Here is a 22717-nt window from a genome sequence, read left to right on the forward strand (position 1 = left end):
ATGAGAACAGATAAACAGCCTCTGTCTGCATTTACCTGCAAGTCATTTACTACTTTAACGAGTGCAGTTTCTATACTGTGATTTGTTCTGAAACCTGACTGAAACTTATCAAGAATACCATGTTTATTGAGGTGGTCATTTAGCTGCCTTTTCTAGGATTTTACTTAATTTGCCAGTTTCAATTTTCCATACATACTATAGACTCTGAAGTGAGTATGACTATAAACTGATTACATAGAAATATATTAGTTTCTACCTCATTTTTTATTTCATTTACCCAGCAGAAGAAAAAGTGCGTTTTGCTTTTCAACATTAAATATTGAAGCAGTTTTAATGCTGAGCAGCAGCACAACACTAGTTTTGTTGCTAACGATAAGTCTTTCAAAAGCTGTCAACACAAAATTTTCTGTTTTAAAGGTAAGCTGCTTAGTTTTGCGCAATGCCATCTTTTCCAGCAGAGCCATGCTGAAGTCACATAGCATGCTTGCATGGAACACATTACTCAGCAATTTTTTGTGCCTCATAAATTATGTTGTCACCCACGAGAAAACAATGTACAATGAAAAATCAAAGAAAAGGACTGTTTAATGTCAAAGTGAAAGCATATCTCTATAAAACACATAATAATTGATTGGAAAAGAAAATCGTCATATGATTTGAGTGCATAACTGTTGGTAAAACACTGTACTGTATCTGTATGTGATTCTGCATGTGTTCCAACATTGCTTTATAAAACATTTTTGAGTGTATATTACATATGAAAAGAATATAATATGAGTAGATATGAGCAAGCAGTTTTAACAAAGGTGGGAGCATTTCTCATGGTATCAAAAGCTTTGGAGATGGTTAATTCCCTATAAAATCTATTCCTCCTTAAAATGGCAGATTGTGTATGATACATTTACATTATGAATTTGTAAACACACATTTGAATAAGTAATATCAAATAATATAACATACTTTCACAAATAAAAAGGGAGTTCCTATCATTTTATTAGTAATGCAAATATGCAACCCATTTGTCAGCATTAACTTGTATTGATAATATAGTTTTAACAGCTTATAGACTACTTTTGTTTCTAAAAGAATTTCTTTTTCTCAGTGCTATTTCTTGTTCCCACATGTTCAGTACACAAGGAGCAAAAATATGCACAAATACAACCTTTGCAGCCATAGCTGCAATCCATTCATATATTTAGGTTATGATATGTGCCAAGATGTGCTTAATAGATTATTTATGTCATAAATAATTTTACCTTGATAAATAATATGGGTTTAAGGATTTGGCTGGGCGGCACGGTGGCGCAGTGGGTAGCGCTGCTGCCTCGCAGTTGGGAGACCTGGAGACCTGGGTTTGATTCCCGGGTCCTCCCTGCGTGGAGTTTGCATGTTCTCCCCGTGTCAGCGTGGGTTTCCTCCGGGCGCTCCGGTTTCCTCCCACAGTCCAAAGACATGCAGGTTAGGTGGTTTGGCGATTCTAAATTGGCCCTACTGTGTGCTTGGTGTGTGGGTGTGTTTGTGTGTGTCCTGCGGTGGGTTGGCACCCTGCCCGGGATTGGTTACTGCCTTGTGCCCTGTGTTGGCTGGGATTGGCTCCAGCAGACCCCCGTGACCCTGTGTTCGGATTCAGCGGGTTGGAAAATGGATGGATGGATGGATGGATTTGGCTGCTCCACAAATATGAGTGCATGTCATTAAAATACTAATTAATGTAATAAAAGGCATAGTACTGCTTGTTTTTAATGATGCTTTTATATTCCATAAATAATTAGAATAGTGATCCTGTTTCTCCTGATTGTTTGCTTGAATAATTTCAACCTGTGTTCTGATCAATTGGTATGATTCTCAGTTCATTCAGTCTCGGTACATTTGTTTGTGTCATCTTTGGTCATTTGTTCATTTGCAGCTCTTTTAAGTGTTATTTATTATTATTTGCTCAAAAATGGTATTCTTTCGTTTTTTATTCCAAACTGTTAATTCATTTTGAAAAGTACATTGTTGCTTTGGCCCAACTAATATTTTTCCCCCCCATAGAAATGACTGAAAAGAAGTCCCACAGTAATGATCATAAGAGTAATGTGGAAGTTGTTGCAGAAGTGTCCAGAAAAATGCAGTGCTCTGCTTGCCAGTGTTCTTTTGACAGTCGACAGCAACAGGTAGAGCTATCTGTGTTAGATTCTGTTTGTAATAAGTAATATTTTCTTCATGCATTTATGTTAAATTATAGATAACTTTTCATTATGGACTGACCATAAATAAGTGTTTAATAGGTTTTGACACTTTAGTCTCAGTTGTTCTTTTATAATTATGTTGAATGAAGGATATGATAATCTGTTAAAATTATGTGCTCAGCCTATTGATACCATTTTCATCTGACCCTTGCTTATTTTTATCTTTTGACAATTCATTTTTTTCAATACTTTTTGAAATATGCCTGGCGGCGGCCATTGTAAAAGGGTAAAAAGGTTAGTAATTATGCTGTTATAGGGCACAGACACAAAATAAGTTAATTTCTCTAAACTTATAGTACTACATGTAATTATGCACTTCAGTTTTAGAGATAAAACAGACATTTTTACACCCTTGATCAGTACAGAGTTCTATAACACATTCATTTTAATTTTAAAAAGGGTTTCAGACCGGGGTGGTGGTCCCCATCTTTAAGAAAGGGGACCGGAGGGTGTGTTCCAACTACAGAGGGATCACACTCCTCAGCCTCCCTGGAAAAGTTTATTCGGGGGTCCTGGAGAGGAGGGTTCGTCAGATAGTCGAGCCTCGGATTCAGGAGGAACAGTGTGGTTTTCGTCCTGGTCGCGGAACAGTGGACCAGCACTACACCCTTAGCAGGGTCCTGGAGGGTGCATGGGAGTTTGCCCAACCAGTCTACATGTGTTTTGTGGACTTGGAAAAGGCATTCGACTGTGTCCCTCGGGGAATCCTGTGCGGGATACTCCAAGAGTATGGGGTACCGGACCCCCTGATAAGGGCTGTTCGGTCCCTGTACGATCGGTGCCAGAGCTTAGTCCGCATTGCCGGCAGTAAGTCGAACCCGTTTCCAGTGAGAGTTGGACTCCGCCAGGGCTGCCCTTTGTCACCGATTCTGTTCATAACTTTTATGGACAGAATTTCTAGGCTCAGCCAGGGCATTGAGGGGGTCCGGTTTGGTGGACTCAGGATTGGGTCACTGCTTTTTGCAGATGATGTTGTCCTGTTTGCTTCATCAGGCCGTGATCTTCAGCTCTGTCTGGATCGGTTTGCAGCCGAGTGTGAAGTTGCTGGGATGGGAATCCGCACCTCCAAATCCGAGACCATGGTACTCAGCCGGAAAAGGGTGGAGTGCCCTCTCAGGGTTGGTAGCGAGATCCTGCCCCAAGTGGAGGAGTTCAAGTATCTCGGGGTCTTGTTCATGAGTGAGGGAAGAATGGAGCGTGAGATCGACAGGCGGATCAGTGTGGCATCCGCAGTAATGCGGGCTCTGCATCAGTCTGTCGTGGTGAAAAAGGAGCTGAGCCGCAAGGCGAAGCTCTCAATTTACCAGTCGATCTATTTTCCAACCCTCACCTATGGTCATGAGCTATGGGCAGTGACCGAAAGAACGAGATCGCGAATACAAGCAGCTGAAATGAGTTTCCTCTGCGGGGTGTTTGGGCTTTCCCTTAAAGATAGGGTGAGAAGCTCAGTCATCCGTGAGGGGCTCAGACTAGAGCCGCTGCTCCTCCGCATTGAGAGGAGTCAAATGAGGTGGCTCGGGCATCTGATCAGGATGCCACCAGGACGCCTCCCTGGTGAGGTGTTCCGGGCACGTCTAACCGGGAGGAGGCCCCGGGGAAGACCCAGGACACGCTGGAGGGACTATGTCTCTCGGCTGGCCTGGGAACGCCTTGGGATTCTCCCGGAAGAGCTAGAAGAAGTGGCCGGGGAGAGGGAAGTCTGGGCATCTCTGCTCAAGCTGCTGCCCCCGTGACCCGACCTCGGATAAGCGGAAGAGGATGGATGGATGGATGGTTTGAGCATAACAGCATGATCATGTTTCATACTGTATCAACACCTTTGCATATAGCCCTTTGCTTATAACCTCTGTTTTTATCACAAATAAAAATGAATTTAAAACAAATTGAATCTCTGGTTAAAAAAAAAAAGCCTCACCTTTATCTCACTCTTTCCACCTGTAATTAATGTAAATTAATGTAAGTAATGTAATTATTTTAGCCGCTTTTTCAAAGTTATTTCTCAAAAAGTATGTTATTTTTTTAAATATTTATTTTCCACAGGTTTTTAAGCATTTGTTAAATAATTCGAAGATAAATAGTTATGCATGCAGTTTATAGACTATATCCAACAGAGTTTGAATATAGCAAAGAAATGATGTGACTGAGAATATGTAACAAGATAAAAATGAATCTTTAAATATTTAGAGAAATAAAATTCAGAAACCCATATTTAAGATGAAACTCATGTGCTTTTTAAAATGACAAAACAAATGCCATGGAGTCATAAAATGAAAACATATTTGAATTCTTTTAAAGGGAGGTATACCTCAGCACTATTTAGCTTACTCTTTAAAATATCTTTAGAATTGGTTTCATATATTGATTATTTCATCAAAGGTTTCCAGTGTATAAGACACTATATTTAATGCAGTATCCAGTAGATTTTGTTACTACTATATTCAACTTTTATGTGACTTTTAGGACTGAATAAGTGTGTAAAATGTTTTATTCACCTTTAGGACTGACAATGAACAGATTAAAAATCTATCAAGGGAATATGTCTCAAAGTTCCATTCACCTGAGCTTTACCTGTTCATTCCAAGAGTCGGCAATTATAATAAAAATCCTTGCTTATTCTTGTTAAGATGTGTTCTTGTTTTCTGAAAAAGAAGCCACATATTGTATTGCTGTAAATTCTGTTGATGGCTACTGTTTTTGTTGTGTATTTTATTTTACTATTTTTATTCAAGAATGTTGTGTATAGTTAACATATTATTTAAAAACTCATTTATTGGAAATTGGGAGTCACTAATCTGTTTGTTCATTGTTTTCAAATGATAAAAGACTATGCTGAAGCTGCTTCAGGAAAGCAAATACAGTGAACCCTCGTTTAACACGGTTAATCCGTTCCAGACTCTACCGCGATAAATGAATTTTCGCGAAACAGGATTCTTTATTTATAAATCGAATATTTTCACAGTTAAGAGTATAGAAAACCTGTTTACGACCTTCTAAATACGTTTTTTAACATTATTAGAGCCCTCTAGACATGAAATAACACCCTTTAGTCACCATTACACTCGTATTACTCAATATATTAGACAAAATAAGAGAAAATAAGACATATTAGACGTTACAAATATCATATTATTATTATTATACTGTACATTTAATTACACACACACACAGTTCTTACACACAACCACTAACCTATGAAGGCACGAGCTCAGTAGGAGAGTCTTCAGGTTGTAAGCTGGAGCGCTGATCGCACCCTCAGAGGACACAGACGCCCCTGGAAAAACCCCTGAAACAGCTGACAGTCTACTTTCACATTGCTGTTTACTTGCGCTATAACGCGCGATAAACCTCTCACTCGGTACTCCGCTTACTTAAAAGTATTGTGCAGCGCCTCTCAGCTTTGGATCTCTCTCTCTGCAGCGCCTCTCAGCTTTGGATCTCTCTCTCTCTCTCTCTCTCTCTGACTTGTCATGGAGCACGTTTACACTTTTGAAAAGAGACAAATGTTTGTTTGCAGTGCTTTGAATAAAGTTCTTTTTTTTCTACATCCTCCTGTGTCTCTGTGCAAATCTGTGACCCAAGTGTGACAAGGTGGTGCAGTATCTTCAGCAGGTGTATCGTTGTCTTCTTCCACTGAAGGAGTACTAGGAGTAGGCAGTGGGTGTCTGGGTGCACGGCTGAAGAACATCTTGATAGGCAGTTGCTGGTGCTGTCTTTTCATATGCGTGAGGAGGCTTTTGTAGGGTATTGCCATCTTTGATCATATCCAAGAGTTTCACCTTCTCCTGGATGATAAGCATCTTTCTCTGGCGCTTAGTTTCATTGTCAGAAGGCTTAGAAAAAGTAGCACGTTTAGGAGCCATCGTGGGGCTTAGATAAAAGTTCTCAGAAAGCGCACACGTAGTGACGTAAACGTGTATGAGAAAAAATCGCGATAGAGTGAAGCCGCGAAAGTCGAAGCGTGATATAGCGAGGGATCACTGTAATAGTACTATGCTACTTTCTCTGTGTGCCTGTGTGTCCCCCAGTATAGATCCCTTCCTCGCTCTCTCTCCCTCTCTCTTTCTCTCTATTTTTGTCTTTCTCTCACTAGTTGGTAAGTTGGTCGCATATGCATTGATACTTGAAAAACTGCTCGGTAAAACATAACTGTATTCTAATATCCTCTTGTGATGTATGAGGGATAAATATACGCTTCATTCTTTAATTCTTTGGCAGTATTTTTACCCATATTTTTGAAGAAGAAAAAAAAAAACATGGTGAAATAGCAGTATTATGTGGAAGTATTTTGCATGATAATTTGGTACAGTTAAAATTGTCTATATGGTGTTTTTCCTTACTAAAGGAATCATCCCTTCACAACTTGCTACTATTGGAAGAACAGGCATTCTAACATTTTGAATTAATTCAAAACAGGTTAGCAATTGTGTGTGTGCTAAAATGATTCTTTAAAAATGTTTGCTTAGCTCCAGCTGATTATGATAAATTGTTGCCTTGTGGTAAAATGAGTGACAAAATACCTTGTATTTTTCACTTTTGCCACATGATATTTGAAGATGCTGTAATGCAGTGTGATTGTGGTGGTAAAGTTATGGATTAAATGTAGTAATTTAAGGGTTAATGTGATAGATTACAAACTATTCTTTAATAAGTACTGCATTAGCTTTACAATTTATTAAATGAATAATCAAACTTGTAATTTGCAGCATGCATAAAGCAATTCATTTCTACAGACTGCAGTATATTTTTTGGAATATTATTAGTGTTTAAGGTGTTACAGTATAAAGATGTACTCTAAATGTGAGTGTTCAAATGAGGCAAAAAATTGAACAGCGCAATGGAAGAACATCTTTGTTTGGATCAAATTTCTGTTTTCATCGTAGGAGAAGCATGAACTCAGAGAGCAATTTGAGCACTTGGAAATATCAGTGTTCTAGTTGAGATTACTTCATATATACCACAGTCCCAAGAATCTATAGAATGGAGGAATATACTGTTGAAGGTTTCCAGACAAGCCCTCATACCAATTCACAAAATACATTTGTATCAATATTAATATTATGTTCTCATATTCTTATTTTTGTTTGAAGGCAGAGGTTGGATTGAAATTAAGTTGCAACCTGTAACTTTTTTGAATTTAAATAAAATTCTTTTAATTTTAGCAAATGGAAGCATCACTTTAGTGATAATCAGTTTAACTGAATGCTTCCTGCATCTTTTTATAAAACATGAATATTTTTTGCCCATTCTCACTTTCAGATGTGCTTCATGTCCTTGATATTTTTGACACTTTTCACATTTTTAAGTTATTTTTATTGTTGATTTACTTTGTTAATTTATTATTTCATGAGCCACATTCTGTTAGGGTTTTGGCTGTAACAGGTACTGAAATGTTTTGCTGTAGAATTTGTGGTGAATTCAAATCTGTTTGTGTCTGAGCATGCTAAGCTCCCTCAGTCATATGTTCTACCACAGTGATCCTGTATGGTTAAGATGGTATTTTTTTCTAGAATGCAGTATTTTGTTTTTGGCAAGCATGACATTTCTTGTTTTTGCAAAAATATCACATTGTTGTGTACCCATGTACAGCAGTCTTGCTCAATCTACTTATGGACACTGCCAGGGGGCAACACAAAAAGGGGCCTGTAGATCCTTAAATTATACCCTGATCTTATTTGTGACATTCATGGGAAGTACATGCTTTGCTCTGGAAGTGCTTCTTTTGGACTGCCTTTTCTCTATGTGTATACTGATCCATTCATCTTCCAAAACCCCTTTATCCTAACAGGGTTGCAGAGAAGTATAGGGTGGAAGGAACAATTCCTGAACAGTAAGCCAGTTCATTGCAAGGTCAACACACAGATGCAGTAAAAGCATTTTATGAGCAGAACATAGAAACCCTTTCATTTGGCCTCATATCTGTACTAAACTAGTAAACTTTTTTTGTAACCAGTTGATTGATGTCAAAAACAAATAGTAAGATCATAAGAAATTGTTAAAAAGGAAAAAGACATTTGCATGTATTACATTTTTGAAGAAAACCCCCATCGGCACTGACCCAAAACCAACCCTACACCGGAGCTATTTAAGAAAGCAGGTTAAATTAGAATTGATAAAACACGCAGGTCACTGACATGTCGCAGAGGCACATATGCCCAGCTGAGCAAAGAAATCTAATAGAAACGTGTCAAATTGAACAAGAAGTGACAGGTCTGGGATTCTTTCACTGTGAAACTATTAGAATTTTGGTAGCTGTTTTGGCCAATGAGATGATGTGCTAGTAGTGAAGAGAAAGAAAGAGAGTATAGAAATGTAACAGAAGTAGAGTAGTAGGAGAGCAAGAAATAGACATAGAATGGAAGAGAAGGCCAAAGTAATTGAAGCCCAAAGAACAGCAACAGTGGGACAGTCCCATAACGCGTTGAGAAAGGTGCCCTGTACACTAAGGGTACGCTGATGGCAGAGCGGATCAGGAGCTAAGCCCATTGGGAAACGCTTTCTAGAGCAATAATAAACTCTGGACAATTTTATATTGGATGTGTTGATGGTTAGAATTCCTAGAGGAATGTGTAATGTTTTTTAAAATTGTGTTTCAACACAATGATGTTGATCCATTTTTGAGTGCTTGAGATAGGTGCAGTTACCACAAAGGTGGGCGTACAAAGAGGAAATGCTTTTAGTGGGACAAGGTTAAAAAAAAGTAGTTAAATAATGGATGGTTGGGAATAGGGGCAGAAAACTTACTCTGCACATCCTAAGAACAGATTTAACCAGTAAATAGAAATAAAAGGAGGAAGGAGGAGTAGAATATTTGTGGCAAGCCCAGTTCCACCAAACAAGTTGCCATATGTGCTGATACCATGTGAAGCCCAAAGTGGATAAAAGATGGGTTGCCCGCCAATGTTGAGAGAGCTATTTTGAAACAATGGTGTGAGGGAGTGCCAGTGCGATGTGGAGCCAAGTTGCTTTTCTACTTTGTGTTAAACACTCAGAACATAATTTATAAGAAGATTTTATTTCACCTACTCCCTTTTTTGGTTTGGGCCTAATGAATGGTAGCTGTTGCAGAGAGTGGGGGGAAACAATGTTTGTTTCAATAAGTAGCCAGGACAGAGGTGAAAATGGTGGATTCAATCATAGGGATAACAGGCAAAGAAGATATTACCAATTGTGCAGTTCAAAATCTGGAAGGGTGATACCTCTGCCTGGCTTGAATCAAAATGGAGTGTTTGATAGCAGTTCTTTTACCGTTCCAAAAAAAGAGCTGATGGCTGATCTGACCTGAAACCAAAAGGAGGAAGGTGGGGGAAGAGGGACCATTGAGCTGACAAAATTTAAACGAGGAACAATATTCATTTTTATGATTGCCAAATGAGTCTGAAAGGAGAGAGAGAGAGAGAGGTTATTCCAAGAGTGCATTGACTGTGTTACTTCATTAAACATGGTGTGGAAGTTTGACCATATAACATCAGTAATGGTGATTCCTAAATATTTGAAAGACTTATCTGGAATGATTGAAGAAAAAAGGAAGAGATTGACAGGGGTGATTTATAGGAAGCAGGGCACATTTGCGCTAGTTGATTTTATAGCCTGATAAGGATTTGTATGTACAAAATAAAGTTAATATGTGAGGAGTCAGAAGGAGCATTTCCTAGAAACAAAAGATTGTTGTCAGCATATAAAGATACCTTGTGGACTGTGCTACGAGCCAGAATAGGCATAAAAGCATCGAATGCACGCAGGGTGATGGCTAGAGGCTCAAGATAGATAACAAAAAGCAGTGGAGATAATGGACAGCCCTGCTTAGCACTGCAAACATAGGAAAGGAGCATGACAAATCTGAGTTTGATAAAAGAGAAGCCGTAGGACAACCATACAGCTATTTAATCATGTTGATAAATAATGTATTAAAGCCCATTTCACTTATAACTCTGTACACAAACTTCCAATCCAACCTGTCTATGTCAAGTGAAAAGTGCAGTGCCAGGGGTGAGAGTGAAGGAGCCGTGCCTAAACTGTGCAAAAGCCAATACCTGCAGTCAGCTAGTAACGAGATGTGTGAGAGAGAGAACCAAAACTTTTGCTAATAGCTTAGACTCTAGAGTCTGAGTTCATAAGTGATAGCGGATAGTAACTGGAGCAGTGTGAAATCTTTGCACTGCTTGAGGAGAATGGATATAATAGAGAAATTTATATTAAGAGTGTAAATTAGATGAGGAGAGAGAAGCATTGATTATTTGAAACAGCGAGCTTGATACTTGTGGCATAAATATGGAATATACTGTACTTCTGGCTTTATACCATTTAGACCAGGGTGTTTGTTTTTTGCAAATGAATTTAAGGCGGTTTTGATTTCTTCATTTGAGACTGGGGCCTCTAAACGGGTGTCATCGGTTTGTGAGAGTTTAGGCAAATCACTAGGTTTGAAAAAAAACATCCATTGCATCTGACGATAGGGGTTCACTGTAAGTGAAGAGTTCAGAGTAAAAGTCAAGGAAAGCGTTATTAATTTCTGAGGGGTGGTGAGTGATAATACCAGATTTTACCTTTACTTGGGAAATAGAGGCTAATGAGTCACATCTGCATAATCTAAATGCTAACAGCTTGCTTGGCTTAGCACCAGTTAGATAGAAACAAGGGTGCATGCAGTGAACTTTAAATTCTGCCCGCCTCATAAGGAGGTCATTTAATTTGGCTCTGATTTATGTAATGTTAAGCTCATGAAGCTGCATATGTATAAAAATAATGTTTTTTAATAATGATACACTTCTCATTAGTTGTAGTTATCAGTATTTTTATGTTAAATAATATGCAAAAGTGATCCAACATACCAATATCCATGACCTGCCTCATGTCCACTTTTAATCTTTTTGAAATGACTAAATCTTGCATGTGCCCTCCCTTATGTATATGCTGGCTAAGATCAGGAGAGAGCAGTAAGTTCAGGAATTCTCTAGCCTGTCGGGTTTCACTGGCATTCTACATGTCAACTGAAAACACCTGCAATTTGGAATCTGTCGTAGTTATTATTATTATAGATACTAAGTCTGAGAATTCCTCAGTAAAAGACGCATTATATTTAGGAGGTCTATAAACAATTTATACAAGAGACTAGAACACTCCTTGAATAACCACAGCAAGATACTCTAAAGACATGAAGCTCCCAAGAACAGCATTTTTACAGTTTAATCGGCTTTAGTAAACACTCACTAAACTGATGCCTTTTTTGCCTTTGTGAACTGAATGAACAAAACTGTAATTTGGAGGTGCTGCTTCAATTAAGACTGTTGCACCAATTGAGTTGAGCCACGATTCACTTAGTGAAAGAAAGTCGATTTTCCTATTACTGATAAGATTGTTAATGTAATAAGTATTTCTGGTTAACGCTGTAATATTTGGTAAAGCCATATTTAAGGTCTCAGAAGAGCAAAACTGAATCAGGGTGTTACGTAGCTTGAAATGGTAATTAAGTTATTTGTGTTAATGCTGGTTTGTGTGGATTTTTTATTTAATCTATAATCTGTTGTTATAGTTCTAATATAGTGCACGTCTATGGGTGAAGTGGTAATTAAATTAAACGCATTTATATCTATTTGTCTGGGTTTTTTAGTTAAACTATAGTTGGTTATTATAGTGGTAAAAGAGTGCACACCTAAACACTACAGAATTACCACATCCTAACATGGCATTATAGAAAACATTAGGACTAAAATTACATAGTCAAGGAAGACAGATTACCTTCGAAATGTTGTATTAGATGACCCTGGTGATGAATCTGTTAGGATGCAGCCCCTCATGTCTGAAGAAACTCAGCCTTTCCTAGGAAAGGTCCCAGTTGCCCACAAACCTGAAGTTTTGTCTCCTTCAGAAGCCTCTCAACCAGTTTTGTTCATGGACAACAGTCGACTGAAGGCTTAATTTGACCTTCTAACTAACTGCAGAGGATCTGAAATGATGATTCTAGCAGACAGTGTCCTCTCTTTTGTGGTTTGGATTAAAGCTGCTAAGTCTGTCTTTAGGAATTCCGATTTTTCATACTGCACGTCATTTACTCCTGCATGGAGGAAGATGGTTCCCATAGCCCTGTCCTCCTGCTATTCGAGGTTACTGTTGGTGCTGTTTTTATAATGTCTCAAACTCATGCAGCAAAAAACAGGAAACAATAGATTTCTGTTTAGGGCATAAAATATTTAAGTTACGTACAATTGAATTCCCAATAATAACAATATCACCAAAGTCTGCCTGCACATTGGGGGAGTAGAGAGGGCCAGAGAGGGTGGACATCAATGCTTTCCTGAGCCAACAGAGGTGATATAGCCTTGAGCCTCCACCTGCAATTCTTGAAAAGCCAGATCCCATCATTGTCATCGCTTTGAGAAGGAGTGGGTGTTAAAGCTGACTTGGCTCAGAGAGAGAGTGAACGAGTGACACAACGTGAGGTTCATATTGCTGTGTCGAGACAAGTTCCGGGGACCTCAGTTGCTGAAGGCGTCTCTTTGCACAGGCGAACTTTCAGATCTATGAGGTGTGTCTGTCTGGCAAGGAGTTTCTGAATCTGAATCTCAAGGGTCTGGAGTTCCTCATCGACACGCTGCAGCTAACAATCGGCCATCTTCCACTTTCACTTCACATCCTAGGAGAAAGGAGCGAATGTTAGCAAGTAAAAGCAATGGGATGGTCAGTCTTTTCGGATTAGCTGTTAGCCTTGAACGAACACCAGCTTTCATTTCCGCATGCACTGCTTTCTGCATGTCCAACCCCAGTCAGATCTATCAGACAACTCTGGACATCTCTGCAGCAGTCCGAGGCTGTGTAGCTCCTTTTTCATAATGAGAGGTTTGTAATCTTACACATTCTTTTCAAGATTGCAATTTATGGTCAGCAGCGTCTCTCGATCATACCTTAACATGAGATGCTCAGAACACTCAGGATGAACACGACAATAACGACAACATGCTCTTTTTTCCAGACCTAGAGAGGCCACTGCATCTATGTACACCGCTATGTTTTGCAGTCAGCAGTGTCACTGTCTCATGAATATATCTTATGCGCATGCATCATTTCAGGCCTGAAATTTGGGATAGACAGGAACCATACAGGCCATTGTTTTTCCAGGAAATCAACCACATTCCCATTCTCCAGTAGTGCTAGGAGGTACAGTATACCGGTTCATACCAAAAACTGTTTTTTATTTTTGTTATGATATGGATTTTTCTTATACCGCAACACCAGTTTAAATAGCCTAAACAACATTCGAAATGTTGCACCACAGGAAACTGTTTAAGGGGGAGAACTTTTTCACTGCTACACCGCTAAACACACATGCAATGAAGTAAATTTGTTAGTGGATGTATTGAACAGTGAAAATGGACAGAGAACATTCCAAAACTGAAGCTGTAGCAGACAATAAAGTTGAACATAATGACACAGAACTTTTGCCGAAAAAAGGAGTTGTGTCTGTTGTCTGGAGATACTTTGTTTTCAAAAGGTTGGATGAAGACCAAACAACTATTTACTGCAAACACTGTTGAGCTAAAGTTGTCGGCGGAGGCGGCAACACGAGCAATTTGCTGCACCATCTTAGCCATAAACATGCTTTGGAGTACCATGAATGTATTGAACTAAGATTGGCACCCTCCACGTCCTCAGGTAAAACTGAAAACTAAAAAAGGAAAAACTGGTTTTCCTTTCCCAGAATTTGTAATGGCTAAGATTTATATAAGTGCCTTGTTCATTATGTTCAAATGTGTGAATACTGTTTTTATACTACTGGATAATACTTTAAGCCAAGTTGCACTTATTTTATTTATTTTTTTCAATACTTGAATACTGTGTAATGTACCTGGGTACTGTGTAATAGCATTATAAATGAAAGTTGCAGTTTTATTATTTACGTATATAGCTTAGCTTGAAGCAAAGTCCATATTAATGCAACTTGTCTTAATGATGGTTCAGTTGGAAAATTATTGCACTATTATTTATTTTATTATTATTTATTAGTTTAAATATTGTGCAGTTTAATGCTGGTAAAGTTGTTTAAAAAGTCACTTTAATGTGTCAGTGGACAGAGATTGTTAACATTAACAGAAAGTGTAGTTGGTTTACAAAAAATATTTACTATTTATTCCTTTTCTAAGACATGTTCAGTGCAATACAACTTTTGACAAGCACCTCTGGATATTTTACTAAGTCTAAATGCCTCTTTGGATGGTTGAAAATATGTTGTCAAAATTATAGTTTAAGTTGTTTGCAAAATTTGTTCAATAAAAAGGTTCTATGTTTTGACTGCAACTGTCATGCAATGCGATTCATTCTCTTCATTAGTGCCATCCCCTTGAAAACTATTAATACTCGTGTGCACATTAAAATGTTTTTTTGTACAATGTACAATTCTCATGACAGTGGAATAGGTTATTCTTAGCCAGTCTACTGCAATAATTGCAGTGGAAAATGTGGTTAACATCCACTCATGCATGGGAGAAAAATACAGTTGAATACTGTGAAACCGGTATAATTTTGAAAAATACTGTGATACAGAATTTTGGTTATACTGCCCAGCACTACTTCTTGGCATTGTTTCTTTTAGCTCTGTCTTCTTGTTCAGAGAGTTTCTCCCGGAGAGCTTGGGTTTCTGTACGGAGGGAGCAAATTGTGGTGTCATGCTGCTCATCTTGAGTACAAACCTTCATAAAGATGGATGAGAGTTCTTGTTTTTCATTTTTGATATCAACAATGTCCTCATGAAGATCTGTGAAAACTCCTTGTATTGTCACGCTTAAGGTCATGCATAGAATGGCGTTTTGTTCCAAGACAAAAGCCTTGAATTGGTCAACAATCGAAACTGCCACAACATTGACTGCTGCCATGCCAGCCTCCACAGAAGTCCTCTGGTCTTTCTTCATTGGACTTGAATGTGGAGAACCATTGTGATTCTTTCATCCTGAATGATCCCTACTGACTGACAACAAACAAGAAAGATATCTAGACACTTTGATAGAAATTTTTTTGGTTAATTCGTAGAAAAAAGAGAGTAATTGCAGGGTTAGCTCATGGAGCTTGTCTAGAATGCGGGCACACTCCACCAAGTGTCACACGATCCTCTATTAAACTTAAACTTGATTAAAACTAAATGTATATCTGTAACTTTTGTTCAGTTCTTGTCACTTGATTGCAAGTTAAGTGCATATTTAGCTATCACTACTCACTAGGTGGTCGAAGCACACGTGTGTATAACACTGGGCTTTTTTTTTTAGTTTTATTAAGTTGCTTCACAGTTCACTCCTGTCTCATCCAGAAAGAGGCAATGACTTCCTCGAAAAATAGCCCTTGCTTTTTTTTTTTTTTTCCTTTTTTTTGATAGTGTTTTATGAGCATTACTATTTATTTCAATTTTATAAGCATTTGGCTGAAAAAACACTCGTAAACTGCTGCATGTAGGAATTTATTGAACCACTTCCTGCTAAAACACTTAGGTGTGAATAATGTAATTGAAAATAACAGTAAATAACTTTCAAAGCAGTTTAGGGGCGTTCTGGTCTACCACTAAAATGCTCTGTCCTTCTAGTAAACACATTATCAGTATATGTGTTTCAAAGTGTCCTATTTGTTTACATAATTCAGATAATGCAGACAGGATGATAATCATTATCATGATTAAACATAATGTGTAAATGACTGCAACTGATCTTGTTGTCAAAACTTGTTAGCAATTCATTTTATAAAACATATTACAGACTATATGATATGAATTTTTGGATTGATTTGAAGGTAAACAAAAATACCTTCCAAAAAAGATGCAATATTTCTAGGACCCGTAAACCTGAATATTTTTAATCTTGCAACACTAGATTACATAAATATAGCAACTTATATAATAATATAACAATAATTTTGTAGATGCATAATAAAATGCAGTATATTATCTCAACCTCACACCCCAAAGAACCAAAACTGCACACATTTGCTAAATGAGTGCAAGAGGGACTTCCTAACATCTAGTTATTTTTGTAAAAAGTAAGTAGTATTGGTTATATTGATATTGTAGCTTTAATCATTTTGAAAGTATCATAACCTTTGCTAGTAGAAGATGAGCTTAGAGCCATATTATTGATCTATTTTTTCAAGCTATTTGTTTATTACAGAAGGGCAGTGTAATTTGCAAAAAAACCTTCCAAGCCTGTTTTATTTATTTTGTTCAGTTGAAGTAACTTGCTTCTTCAAGAAGAAAAAGGCTATATTTCAAGCACACCATATTGTATTCCTCAATTTTCTCTCTGGGAGTGAGATGTCCTCTAGGGTTTGAGGTTGTTCTGACTCTTTTTTTCTTTTTTTGTACTAGTTTTATGATTGAAGGAATAAAGAACCTCAAAAGGTTCATATAGGTAATTTCAGGGAAAGGCATGTAGTTTCTTTAACAGAAATGTTGCAAAACTTTACTGTAAACAGTTGATGGTAGTTGCCACCTTGTCTGGTAACCGCTTAAAAATCTTTCCCCACTTAGCATGTTGTAGTGGTGAGCAGTCAAAACTTTAAACTCTCCTTGAAAAAATGTATTTGGGAGAGTGTAACATGGTGCAATAATGTACACATTCTTTCCTTGATTATCAGTGATATTTTGTTCAGCAAATGTGAAAGACTTGTACTGCCTGCTTATACTGAATTATCAAAGTGTGAAAAGTCTGATCAAATTTTTTAGTTCAGCTTATTCATATAAGTGCACAAATAGTTTATTTTAGGGGTTGTGTCCTGTGTTTCTAGGTTGAACACTACAAGACTGACTGGCACCGAAAAAACCTGAGGCAGCGGCTTGAAGGAAGGCCATCAATATCTGCTGAGGAGTTTAAGAGAAAGCCAAATGCAGGTACAAAATACTGATGAGAATGTTAATAAACAGAATAAATGATATGGTAGGAAAAGAAAGTGGTAATGCATTAAAAACATAAGAATTTTAGAGGTATATAAAGCTTAAGGTTTCTAGTAGAATTTTGAGATTGTAAACTCATAATAAGACTGTACTAAAAGAAAAAGGCTTTCCCAGCACTATTGGGTGCTAGTCCAGTGCAGGGTACATCATGTAAAAACACTAAAAACACAACAATAAGGTACCAATATTTAGAGGAAGAACCTTGTGGTGTACTGATTATTTGACAAATGGTTTGAACCTGCCAGGTCTGAAAATGTAACATACAAACAGAAAATCATCATATATATCTTGTTGATTATTTACTAATTTAATGATGTAAGGATTGTTATCTCTCTCTCTCTCTCTGTATATATACTGAGAAATGAAATTTTTATTCCCCCACCCCAACCTGAACAATAGAAGAATGAAATACCCAAAATCTCAAAAATGTTTTGACTATTTTGATTAAAATTAGATGACATTGTAGAAGAAAGAAAATTGGGTAACACGTTATTTGTATTTGTTGATATTGTTTATTAATAATGCTGCAGCAAGTGGGACATTCTAATGCACCCTTTCCCCTTTTCACCACAACGCTGACAGTGATCACATTAACAAATGGGGCATGCCAGTTTATGCAAATGAAGGCCACCTGAAGAAACAAAGTGAAAAGAGGAAAGTTCGGTGACGCTCAAAGAAGATGCCTTTAGCACGTGCTATAAAGCTATAGTGCTTGTCAGGCACTGTTGCTGTGAGTGTAGTCAAATTGCGCAACTAACCCAGTAAGAAGTTGTGGTAAATAAACCAGCCTTGACACAACAAAAAGGTTTGGGGCAGCCTCCTGTATAATTGGAAGTGGCTGCAAATGCAAAAGATGAGAAAAATGGTCTTTACAGACAAGAGTCCAAAACAGAACTGAACAGGTCAGTAAACATGGCAGATATATAGTTGAAAAACAGGAAGAGGAAAGATCCTGGGACCGGAACTGGAAATGAGGTCATCAGGCTGAAACTTCCTAGGATGTGGAAATGACATCATTAGGAGGTGGGCTCTTCTGCTGATCTGGAAGTGAAGTCTTCTGGGCAAAACCAGAGGTGATGTCCTCTGGGATGGAACCAGAAGTGACATCATGGGAGTCAGGCAGAATTTCCCGCAGACCAAGAGAAAGAATTAGTGCACTCTGCCACCCCCTGGTCTGACCGAGAATTACCTTCTTTTGAGCACTTTAAATGCCTCCCATGTGCATTTGTGTGACAAAGTATATTTAATATATTATCTCCCCCTTCCTCCATCTTATCTGCAACTCTGTGGCAAATGCCAATGTAGAGACTTCAATTCCCAATATCCTGTGCATTGCTCCAGGGGATTTCATCAGCACTCTCAAAGTTTAAACAAGAGCATTGATAAAAGTGGCATGTAATCAAAGGAAGCAACTGCTGCTTATCTTTATTTCACTTTGTGGTAACAATTTCATTGTCTCGCTGGAGTACAACCTTTTGTCTCATGTTGAACTATGTTTAGATATGCTGCATTTGCAAAAGAGACTTTTCCCCATTTATTTTAATCTGGAACCTTTTCTGAGAAATGTGTTGCCAAAACCAGTCTATGCAGTGTTGCCAAACCATAAAGAACAATCTTCCTTTCTTTTTTTCTACACCACACTCCACCCCCCAAAAAACTTTAAAAACTCTTAAATTCTGCTGATGTCCACATTAACTCATCCATAATTGTCCTATACTTTAGAAGCAGTGTAAGGTGTTATCTAGGGACTTTTCACAATATGATTTTACACTGTATGGTACCTTTAAATGAGAAAACATTCCTGTTCAACAACAACATTTATTTATATAGTACATCTTCATACAAGCAATGTAGTGCAAAGTACTTTATAAGATGAAATAAAAAGGAAGTTAATATAAAATATAAACAAGATTAGGCAACAGACAAGGTTGAATGGCCAGGAGGACAGAAAAAAAACAAAAAACCTCCAGTTAGGCTGGAAAAAAAATCTGCAGGGGGTTCTAAACCAGTCCTCATGGTTTTCAGGCTTCACATAGAAGAATTTCATGATGATGGTAATGTGGATATCTGGGACACCCACCATTCAATCCTTAAATGCAGGGGGCAGCTTGGTACCTTGATCAGGTCGTGGTGGTGGCGTAGATCACCACCACATAAGACCTGGAAAAGATAGCAGAGGGTGGTATAGATTATTACGGAATTGCAGAACCCGGAGGAAAATGATAATTCAATGTTCATATAGACTAATAGGGATACAACTAAAATGTAGCTACGAAAAATCCTTTTCAAAATAATGGGTTTTTAGCAGTTTTTTAAATTGTTCTACAGTATTAGCCAGGTGAACTTCTATTGGTTAAATATTCCAAATTTTAGGTGTATAACAGCAAAAGAATGCCTCACCACTTCTTTTCTGGTTAGCTCTTGGAATTATCAGCAGACCATCATTTGAAGATCTGAGGTTACGACTTGAAGTGTAAGGGGACGGACATTCCAAAATATAGGATGGGGGCAAGATTATTTAAGGCTTTGTAAACTGATAGTAGAATTTTAAAGTCAATTCTAAATGACACAGGTAACCAGTATATTAACGCTAAAACTGGGGCAATGTGCTGAGATTTTCTTGTTAAGATTCTTGATTCTGCATTCTACACTAACTGTAACCGAATTATGTCTTTCTTAGGTAGTAATTTTTCAACGTCTTATAAAGTTATGAGGTCTAACTTTAGCTATATTCCTTATGTTAAAACTGCAGTCCTAGTAAACTAATTAATATGTGATTTAAAATTTAGGTCAGTGTCAATAGTTACCCCTGAATTCTTTACCTCCAACTTGAATTTTAAGCCTAAGGGATCAAGTTTATTTCTAATACCCTCACTATATCCATTTTTGCTAATAACTTAGATTTCTGTTTTCTCCTAATTTAGTTTGAGAAAGTTACTGCTCGTCAATTCAGAAATACAAGTAAAACACAGGATCAGTGAGCCAAGAGCAACAGGGTCATGAGGCGCTATCGATAAATACACCTGTGTGTCATCTGCATAGCTATTGTAGCTTACCTTGTGCTTTAGTATAATTTGACCTAATGAAGGATATAGATTGAAAAGGGTAGTGGACCCAGAATAGATCCTTGTGGTAATATCATTGGCTTCCGAAGTATAATCACCACAGCTAAGAAAGAATTTTCTACCTGTTAAGTAAGGCGTTGCCAGAGAGGCCCACTCTTTGACCAAGGCGATTTATAAGAATACTATGATCAATGATGTGGTATGTCAAATGCTTCATTCACGTCTAAGAGAACAAAAACAGATATACGGCCTCTGTGTGCATTAACCTGCAAGTTGTTTACTACTTTAACCAGTGCACTTTCTGTACTGTGATTTGTTCTAAAACCTGACTGAAGCTTATCAAGAATTGAATGTTTTTTCAAGTAATCATTTACCTGCCTTAAGGTATAACTGTAATGTGTATGTACTGTAATCTTGAATTACTGTATGTAATTATATCCTTGTTTGATGTCATTGAACAGATGTAATCTAAGATAAATAAATAGAACTTTATTTATCTCCAACGTAAATTTGGCTTTTTGCTATGGAGGACTATTTAAGACAAAATTAAATAAATGCCCAAATAAATCAACGTGTCATGAAATGTAAGAATAAATAGTTCCATCAATATCATAGTCTAAAGAGGCCACCAAAATTGTGATTTCTTCTGATAAATCTTCAATGTTTCTCTTTGAAATATGTGATAACTTTGGCAGAATCCATTTCATCTGCAGTAGTAGGCGTTTTTCTAATAAATTCTTGTTCTCATTTATGTCCATCTCCTCCACACCCACATTGAATTAGGCATGAGTAATCTACAGAAGACGATTCACAAATCAAAACAAATTATGTGCTACTACCCTCTCAACTGTGACAAGTGAAAGTGACAGTTTTATTTCAAACTGTATTTCATGAGGCATTTAGAGGAATATTATGGAAAAAATGAAATAAATGAGTAAATAAATAAGCACCAAAAAACATAATTTGTGACACATTTATTTTTTTAATGCTCACATTTCATGACATATTTGTATATTTATACTCACATTTCACAGTACTTTATTTATTTAGTTTTGTCCAAAATATTCTTCATATTTTACAGAAGGTCTTTAAACAAATAAGTAGTTAGATAAATAGATACACACACAAATCTTCTATAGTCTGAACACACACCAGAATGACTAAAAAGGAGAAGAAAAAAAAACAACTTCTGGCATGACAGACACAGTGTGGCATTATGGAGGTGTACTGCTGTTGGTATAATGCAGCCCCAGTAGCATTTCTTGGTACAATTCTGCTGAATAATTTTGGTTGAAAGTACTCAGAGTTAATGTGTCAGAGAGAGGATATGCAGCATCGTTCATAATGACATAGGTTTGTTTCATTTCTCTCCCTTGCTACTGCCTCCAGGGGGTCCAGAGTCCATCCCATAGCTGAGCTTGCACTTTTAATTAGCCTGTTGATTTGGTGGGCCCTGAAGTGATGTTACTAACTCAGCACCTCACAAAGTCAGACTGGCCATCACAGAATTGTAGAAGATGTGAAGGATGCCACTACCCACATTAAAGGAATGCAGTCTTCCTAGGAAAATAAGTGTCCGGTCTACCGTTTTCTTACATAGTACTTTACTACAAGTTATGTAATGAACCAACAAAATATAGCCTAGTATTAGCATTTTTCACAGGAGGAACAGTATCATACAACATTACAATTTTCATTTAAAAATGTCCTTACTGTAGTCAAGCTGTTTAGATGAATTTCTTTTTTTAAGTCATTTTAAGTGCTTATAAAATGTGCCTGGAAACAAATAAGCAATCTGAAGGAGGGGTATGGAATTTAAGATTACATAAAGCATTCTCTAAAACAACAACATATGTTTTAGACTGTCAACTATAAACTGACTCCATATGAGAAAGTTTGATTGTGGGCATAGGTATGTGTGTGTATAAATATGCCCCATGATTATTTGGTGCCTTGAAGTTGCTATTTGGCTTGGGATGGATTATGTTACTATTATTTATTTATTAACAAGTGATGACCCAAGGTTAAATGTAAATTGGATGACAAAATGAACCAATTAATGATAGTGCCCTTTTTGAAGCAAAAAAAGTATTTTATATCATTAAAATAAAATTATGTCTTAAAAGTTTTTGTGCTTTTCATCGCCACCAAGCCTTGACTCCAATATATGGAATTGCCATGAAAGTAATCCAAAACAAACATATAGTCACCATTGACAGAATGAATATTTCCCAAATGCATTCATTTTTGTTTTTTAAGTATGGTTCAGACCAAGGCTGGGCAGAGTCATTCCTGGAGGGCTGCAGTGGCTGCAGGTTTTTGTTCCAACTCAGTTGCTTAATTAGAAAACAATCCCTTGCCAATAATTTAACTTCCTGGCTTATTAGTGCTTTAACTCTGCCCTTTCAGGTCATTCTCATATCCTGGATTTTTTTCCTTTCTAAGGATATCATCCAAATGATTTGAAGTCTAAAACAGATGAGTAATTCTCAGTCCTTCAC

At 37.3% G+C, this 22717-nt stretch overlaps 1 protein-coding gene across 1 annotated transcript in view; it reads left to right on the plus strand.

Moving 5' to 3' along the window:
• The window catches only part of ankzf1 (ankyrin repeat and zinc finger peptidyl tRNA hydrolase 1), a 65160-nt gene that overhangs the window by 16898 nt on the left and 25545 nt on the right, over positions 1 to 22717 (plus strand). The window contains exons 3-4 of the mRNA XM_028807599.2: positions 2035 to 2156; positions 16986 to 17088. Of these exons, the coding sequence (XP_028663432.1) occupies positions 2035 to 2156; positions 16986 to 17088 (225 nt within the window). The remainder of the gene's footprint in view (positions 1 to 2034; positions 2157 to 16985; positions 17089 to 22717) is intronic.

Source organism: Erpetoichthys calabaricus, chromosome 8 (assembly GCF_900747795.2).
Source record: "Erpetoichthys calabaricus chromosome 8, fErpCal1.3, whole genome shotgun sequence".
Classification (NCBI taxonomy): Eukaryota; Metazoa; Chordata; class Cladistia; order Polypteriformes; family Polypteridae; genus Erpetoichthys; species Erpetoichthys calabaricus.